The sequence below is a fragment of the Clytia hemisphaerica genome, unplaced genomic scaffold (genome assembly GCF_902728285.1).
Source record: "Clytia hemisphaerica strain Z4C2 unplaced genomic scaffold, Clytia hemisphaerica genome assembly, whole genome shotgun sequence".
NCBI classification, from domain to species: Eukaryota; Metazoa; Cnidaria; class Hydrozoa; order Leptothecata; family Clytiidae; genus Clytia; species Clytia hemisphaerica.
Genome location: NW_027104323.1, coordinates 81216 through 89371, shown reverse-complemented (window position 1 = coordinate 89371; position 8156 = coordinate 81216). Strand labels below are relative to the sequence as shown.

Sequence of the window (8156 nt, the reverse complement as noted above, 5' to 3'; positions counted from 1 at the left end):
TTCCATGTACAAAAAAGGGACTTGAAAATGAAAATAAACTTTGCGACATAATTTTTAAAACTTTATAAGAAAAATTACAATAAGAACTCATCTTTTCTGACAGTGGTAGCTCATCCATTGAGATTCATATTGGCATGCACCATGGTTAGTATTGATCTTCTAAGTGGATGTACCGTGATAAACACAAATTTGATTGATCGATGCAAAACAAAAAGCGACATCTGGGGGGGGGGCACTCAAGGTAAACAACTAAACAACCTACCGTACGCGCTGCCCTTTAGGGTCTCTTTTCCCAGCTTCACAAAGTGCACTTAAAGGGTCAAAATGATCAAAGATGAGCAAAAATGCACCGTAACAGGGCCGGCGAATCAATTTTGAAAGTGGAGGGGCCAAATAGTAAGTGTCTAAGGAGGCGCCACCATGGTTGCTTGGTTTTTTTCTTAACTTTCGATAGTTAACTTTAAAGCACAGACGAAAATGCTTGTTTAAAATCTATTCTTGTATAAAACAGTTTGAAATCGTTTCGCATTGTTTTTGTTTATTTATTGATGATGTGATTGTTCTATTCTCTCATCGCATCATCAACATTTTGATCAATGAAATAAGAACTCTTACAAGCCACTATTTGACATACACAAATATTTAAGGTTGTGAATCGTTCGGTCGACGCTCTCACACTGCTGTTGGTGGACCTTTAAGAATTGAAAGATACACTTTGCTCCTGAGTTAACGAACAAGCTCGTCTTTTGTCGTTTGAAATTTTTTGAAGCCATTGAAGAAACTTTCACTTGCAAGGTTTTTTTTCAATATCTCTTGGAAATCAAAGAAGAACAAACATGGCAATAATGAAATTAATTATTTTGTTGTCGATCGTTTCATTGGCTTATACGCTGTCTTGTAAATGCAACAAAGACAAATGTAAAGCTCCTACTGACTGTAAAGGTAAGATCATTGTTTTCTTATTCCTTATCATTCACCGTCATTCTTGGCGCTCCTTCAAAGTCTACGACCCTACGATCGACTCACTTGTCCAAGAAATTTCAGCTTAAAGGTTTTGTTTTTACATAAGTATTCCCGTTTCATATCAGACACATATTTCATATCAGGAAAGTGTCTTGCTTTTGTTATATTATGCTGATATAAGCAAAAAGAATGTTTTTCTTTTCCTCTTTCTGACCAATCTTGCTCCACGTCCGTGTCAATCCAATGTGAAAAACAAAACCTTTAAATGGTCCTATTGCAGAAAGGTCGAGAAATAACTGCACAATTTTAGGGTATGCTTGCTGTAAGGACTTAATAAAATAAAACTACGGAAAGTATTTTTTATAACAGAAAATTGAGAATAGAATACTTACATCTTATGTGCATAACGGCCGGAGACCGGGGAGTAAAAGTGACATGAATAAAAGCTAACAGTCATTTACACGTTTTTTTTTTTATAAGAACGTCGAAAATTTTTGAAGCCTTCCGATGTTCTAAACTTTTTGAGTTTTAAGCCTAAAAATGTTCTTAAAATTTTCTTATTTTCACCATTTTGTGAGTATTTTTGTGCAATTTCCTAAAAAATTGGGTGTTTTCGAGTCCACAAAGCCTTAAAATGTTCTTAACATGTTCTTAATATTTCGGCCATCGAAGCCTTATGTTCTTATATACTTTGTTCTTATAAAAAAAAAAACGTGTAATCTGACAGGTTCAATTTCCTATTCGCTGATTCTCATGTTTATCGAAGGTTCGAAGGTTGAACGATGAGAGATAATTGGGATCACATAGGTTTTTTTTTTATATTTTCAGAAATGAATACATACGCGCCTGCAAAGTGTAATCATTAAACGTAACTTCTACCTAGGAAGAACAACTTTCCACATAACTTTTTACAAAGCATAATTTGTGCGCTTGCTTCGAACATCATCAAGCCATGTTAGTTATTATCTTGAGCCGATCTTTAATATATCAGCTATAGTCTAAATCTGCCTGCTGAACTTTGCTTTTTAATAAATTTTGATAACGCCGAGTTCAATGAAGTACTCTCGGGTACCTAATAGCTGGGGGGGGGTTGGAATAAGCGGGGGGGTTGGAAAAAATTTCAAAACTTAATAAGCGGGGGGGTTGGAATAAAAATGTCCTGGGTGGAAAATTTTTGAAAAGGAGGCTAATACAGCTGAATTAGGACAAAAAAAATGAAATTTTAAAAACATTTTCCCAAAAATTAATAAGCGGGGGGGTTGGAATAAGAATGTCCTGGGTGGAAAATTTTCGAAAAATTAATTAGCGGGGGGACGGCTATTAAGTACCCGAGAGTAATCGAGTCATCCGGTCTATCAGAAAGCCTTAAGTAACCTCTAGGCTAACATCATCCTCAACCAGAGTGATTCGTCCCTGGGTACGAGACTGACCAAGTCAAATACATTTCTATTTTCTCATATCATTTTATTATATCAAACTTTAAAGTATTCGTCTTCGGTATCAGCCTCCATTAACATGCATTCCTTTATTTCTAATCTTTGAAGAGGGGAGAGAAAAATTATCCTCTAACACTCTGAAAAGAAACATTATACATATTACATTATTTAGGAAGAAAAGACACTTTTTATTCTGCTACTGGTAGTTTCACGCCATTTTGGGAACAATCTTCAGGCAACAGTAGCAGGCCAGTAGCAGAATAAAAAGTGTCTTTTCTTCCTGACTGACATAGCTCTGCTTATGTATTGAGCACTGTAAAAAAATGAAGAAATACTATCTTACATTAATAATTTTTGATGCTAATTTATTTTTATTTGAATCTTTTGACTCGATAGCGGTATTCACATCGAGTTTAAAGCCCAAAGAGCTAGAGTAGAATCTCTAACCTTTCCCAGTCAAGAAAAAGTGAAGCCACTTATTTCCCATCCAGAACGCGCCTAGAACGCGCCGCAAAGCCGCAATCATGAAGACGGATTGTATCTAGTGATTACATTGTTTTTGAGGACTGCATTTTCTGAAATCTAGCGATAGATTTTAGTTTCAATCCGGTGTTTGTGTGAAAACCACGCACGGGCGTTCTGGATGAGAAATAAGTGGTTTCATTTCCCATCCAGGAGTCTCGAGTCTAGCCCTTCGGGCTTGGAAGTCAATGGGCATTCAGTTTAAAAGCCCGAAGGGGCTAGAGATGAAATGGTTTCCTTTTTCGGTTGGAAACGAAGTCACTTAATTCCAAACCGAAATGTGTGACATATGTACGTGGTTTTCAGACAAGCGCTTTTTATAAAGATTAAAAAAAAATTATCACTAAATTTTGGGAAATAGGGCATGTGGAAAGTTAGCAAGAAAGCCAGATTCAACTCGTCATTCCAAAAGTGGCGCAATTCTTATGGCTTCACTAATCAGTAATCAGTGTTTATTTCATAAAAGTTAATCAATCAATCAACCCAACAATGAATTTGAGACTGAAAAATTGAATATCGCAATCAAGCAAATTTAAACTAAATCAATGTGTCTCTCAGATAAACAGCATCTTTAAAGCATAGATATACTGCCGATATAAATAAACAGGAATCTTTATAAACTCACGGACGCCAACTGGGTACCATTAATTGATAAACTTAATCTAAATATCTTACTCTTTCCTCCCATAGGAGAAACTGTAATGGATCAGTGTGGATGTTGTCAAGTTTGTGGAGGTACAGAAGGGGAAGCTTGTGGAGGGCCATGGCTACTAAAGAGATGTGTCAAAGGTTTGATGTGCTCCTACAAGGCCGAAAACAGGGAAGTCAAGTTGGACGAAGTCGGAGTTTGCAGTAAGTTGATTTTCCTTTTGGTTCTTAATTTTTTTTTTAGAAGAATTTACATAATTACAACTGAGGTTTGAAACATTTATCCAGGAATTTACTTTTAAAAAGACTTACTGAAACCACCCTGGAGGTTTGCATTTTGTAGCCAATTTTACTCACGGTATGATAGAGAAAGGCATTTTGACAAAAAATAAATGCACATCATCATAAACAAATTTTGAGATCCTGTATCAAAATGTTAATACGCAATATCCCCTCTTTTTAGCGCCACTTCCAAGACGTGATAGAGCAGCACACCGTTGGGTAATGAAAGGCAAGAAATTCTTAAAAGCAGTGTTGAAGAGTAAACGTCTTGTCAAAAGATTTTTCTTTGCTTCAAAGAAACGCTCATAAAGGGGTAGCCTCTTGAGAACAGTAGTGGTAGATGGTTGTAGGCCCTGATATCAGCAGGAACAACTGTAAAGCTTTTCATCAAAGGAAATGAAACGGTATACATCGACATTCAGATGCTGTCGTCTTGCTGTCATGGCAAGGTTGATTAACACTGGAAAGCTGGGGCGTAGAAACAGAGCAACAATGTCTTCAAATTAACAAAACACTAAAGCATTGACGCGCATTATTAACTTCAAAATAGTGTTGACAATCAACAATAATGGCTGCTGTTGAGTTGCTGGTTTTCAAAATGGTGGCTCTTTGTGGTATCAAAACAATGAATTTACCATGACGCACACGTCAACTTAGCAGTAGGCCTTCATGAATGGTTTTTTGTAAGCTGTGGCGTGTTTGTTGAAAGATTGGTTGTAAATAGCTTATCTTCTAAAAACAACAACAATATAAAGAATGTACTCTGTGGTGGACAAACACACGCAGTTTATTACGTAGTTTTGGTAAGCTACCTTCCATCTTATTTTCACAAGGTTTGAAGTGAAAATATTCCAAAGGACAGAAATAATTTGAATGTTTTCCCTTAGAAGGAGCCACTTCATTTTGGGATGACAGTCCGCCAACGTAATATATTCAAGTTCTTAAGTATAAATATAGTAACACGTTTTTATCTCAAAAACTATTTTAAACATATCATCAACACTTGCTTTTTGGGCAAAAATGTTACATTGTGTCTGGTTTTGCTTTATTTATAGCAATCTCGTTTAATCTTTCTCAAGTGTACAGATTTATTTCTCAAGTACTTTTTACAGAGCTCCCACTTTTCCACTCAGACAGTCTTGCATAATTCTGATTGTACTTTTGACTATCAAATGCGTAAATTGGATAAGTACCAATGCTATTGTTCGAGGTATGACCCAAACTATCTTGCGAAATAATATTTCTTCTAAGAGGAGTCCCATCCCCCCTCCGACTTCAAAGGGCATATACATGGTGTTATGCAGAGAGTAATGCCGAAATAGAAATTTATAATTATAGTTCCTATTTGACAAATTTTATGTTATAAATTGTAAGTAGATTTTTAAGAATATTTATTTGAATGTGTATAAATTCATTTTATCTTGATGACTAAACGACAAAGAATGGTGGGGAAACAAAAAATAACTTTATTTTGCCATTTTTTTTCCTCTGTTTTTTATCAACATCGACAAAAAGCTTCTCTTTATGACTGTCTTACGAATATTCATCAGTGTGTACTCGAGTTTGTTTGTAATAACATCGATGGTAATAAGCAGTATGTAGCCCATCCCCCGTTTGGGAGATACTAGAGACCTTAGCACCATCCGCCTCAAGAAGATAATGGCCAACAATCGCCAAAATTAACTAAGAAACCATTGACAAATAAAGTAGAAAATAAGAAGCAAAAACAAAAACAAACACGACAAAAATTAAACATTATGTATACAAACGCAGACCAGCTTACGAAAAAGAAGAAACGAGAACTAGACCAGCTAGTTTTAAATGAAAAGCCCCATATTATAGCAATATGCGAAGTAAAACCAAAAAAATGGAAAAAAGAGCGCTTGATTCAGGACTATGTCGTCAAAGATTACTCTGAGCCTTATGAAACGAATTCCTTGAATAAAGTCGGTCGTGGAATTGTCATCCTTATACACAAGTCAATAAAAAACCTTGTTCTTGAAGTGAGACCTACCCATGATTTTCAAGAAGTATGCATGCTAGAGATCAAGTTAGAAGGATCAAACTGTTTACTCTTTGCATGTATGTATAGGAGTCCTACTAATACGAACACATCAGCCAGGAATAACATTACATTGAACCTTCTCTTAAAGGAAATTGCGTTCAACAACAAATATACTCACAAATGTATCGTCGGTGATTTCAACTACAAAGACATCAACTGGAAAAACTGGTCCACTCCTCACGACGAAACAAAGGAAGATGAAAGATTCCTGGACGCTCTAAGAGACGCCTTTTTCTACCAACACGTTGATGAACCCACCCGAGCTAGAGGGACGGACACACCTTCCCTTATCGATCTAATCCTGACAAACGAAGAACACCAAGTCAATAATCTAACCTATCTAGCCCCCCCTTGACAAAAGCGATCATAGTGTTCTCTCATTCACATTTGAATGTTATTTTGAAACCGAGCCTGTAGGTGCGAAATACAATTACAATAAAGGAGACTACGAAGCGATGAAAGGAGATCTTGAAAATTCTGAATGGGTTACTGGTTTCATTAGCAGGGCAGACGTCACACATGTTAATGAATGCTGGAATATGTTACGAGATAAACTTCTTGACCTTAGGAACCAATACGTACCATGCACAAAAGAAGAAAACTCTTTATAAAGAAAGAGGAAAATTTGCGATTTCTACAGAACTCCGAAAAACCATCAAAGAAAAGCGTCGTCTCCACCGCAAATGGATAAGGTCGATTGGCACATCAACAGAACAGAGAAGTAGAGCTGAATACGTGACAACAAGAAACCTTGTAAGTAGAAAAATAGCACAGACAAGAAGGAGGCTAGAAGAACAAATCTGTGATCAAGCGAAGAAAAGTCCAAAGAAATTCTGGAAACATATTCGCAGCTCCATGAAAACAAAACCGGGAATTTCTCCTCTCCTTCTTGACCCGAAGGATAACTCATCACTCTGTTATAGGGATGAAGATAAAGCAGACGTACTACAGGATCAATTTTGTAGTGTTTTTACACAAGAGCCTGCTGGACCACTACCAGAGTTTGCATCACGTACAGACTCATGTGTAACTTTCGATCTCACCATTGAAATGGTCCGAAAAGAACTGAAAGGCTTGAACCCTAACAAGTCACTGGGACCAGATGAGATACATCCTGCTATGTTGAAGGCGTTAGCTTTCTATATTGCTGTCCCCCTAAACATTGTTATGTCCAAATCCTTCGCAGAAAGTACACTACCGGATGATTGGAAAATTGCGCACGTATCCCCGATCTATAAGAAAGGAAAAAAGAACTTGGCAGAAAATTACAGGCCAGTTAGCTTGACTTCTATTGCTTGTAGATTGATGGAAAGAATTGTTAAAGATCAAATAATGAAGTTCCTAGTTGACAATTGTCAGTTTTTATTTGACGTCAACTAGATCAGAAGCTTTTGCAACGCTCTTCGAAAAAATGGCTGAAAACCAATAAAAACATCAAAATTCATGAAAATAACATCAACATGGATAAAGATCAGCCCTTCGAAGCAGCCTCACCACCTCAAGCTTGCACGCCGTCAAGATGTACTGAAGACAATGACCTGGATCGCTTAACATGCAAAAAATGTAAAAGATCAGTTCATTATGAGTGCACACAGCTACCCCTGTATCAACTACAAATATTCGTGACATCCTACAACGATCATTACTTATGTTCAAACTGCGTACGAATAACGAAAAACCTAAGAAGTAAAGTGGGAAAAAAAACACTCAACATATGATGCAAAATGAACTTAAAAAGAAAGACGACGTCATACAAAAACAACTGAACAACGAGGTCAACACCAACACAAAAACCCGTGATTCCATCAAAAATGACCTCAAAACCTTTCTGGCAGGAAAACTACAAGAGATGGAGGAGAAGACAAGAAGCATGATTAAGGAAGAAATAAAGCACACAGCAGAAATAATGACTGAAACATCAAAGAAAACATACGCTGAGATTACCAAGAAGCACAAAGAAGACTTAAAATCTGCCGAAGAACAAAAACGGAAGGAAGACAGTGAAAAGAGAGACATAGAATCTAGAAAACTGAATATGATCGTTCACGGGTTTCTCGAATATTCAGGCCCAGATAAGGAAGAAGAAGAAAATGGGAAAAAATATGATATATTTCGGTTCCGAGAACTCCTAGAAGATGATGTTCCAGAAATCAATGTTACTCACCACAGATTAGGAAACAGAAAAACAAAGAATGGCCGTCCTCTGAAAGTCACCCTGCAAAGTCAACATGACAAAGATC

At 36.7% G+C, this 8156-nt stretch overlaps 1 protein-coding gene across 1 annotated transcript; it reads left to right on the top strand.

Annotated features, from left to right (window-relative positions):
• The first annotated feature begins 615 nt into the window (after nucleotides 1-615).
• LOC136817639 (venom protein 302-like) lies at nucleotides 616-5302 on the top strand. Its single transcript, XM_067073958.1, has 3 exons — nucleotides 616-942; nucleotides 3612-3773; nucleotides 4033-5302. Exons 1-3 carry the CDS (start codon nucleotides 837-839, stop codon nucleotides 4158-4160), a joined length of 396 nt encoding a protein of 131 aa, XP_066930059.1. The 5' UTR covers nucleotides 616-836; the 3' UTR covers nucleotides 4161-5302.
• Nucleotides 5303-8156: the final 2854 nt, after the last annotated feature.

Bases quoted from the DNA above. Each gene is read 5' to 3' on its own strand.
- LOC136817639 (XM_067073958.1), top strand. From the start codon at position 837: ATGGCAATAATGAAATTAATTATTTTGTTGTCGATCGTTTCATTGGCT. The intron at 943-3,611 runs GTAAGATCATTG...TTCCTCCCATAG, and splicing joins AGCTCCTACTGACTGTAAAG to GAGAAACTGTAATGGATCAG. The intron at 3,774-4,032 runs GTAAGTTGATTT...CCCTCTTTTTAG, and splicing joins GGACGAAGTCGGAGTTTGCA to CGCCACTTCCAAGACGTGAT.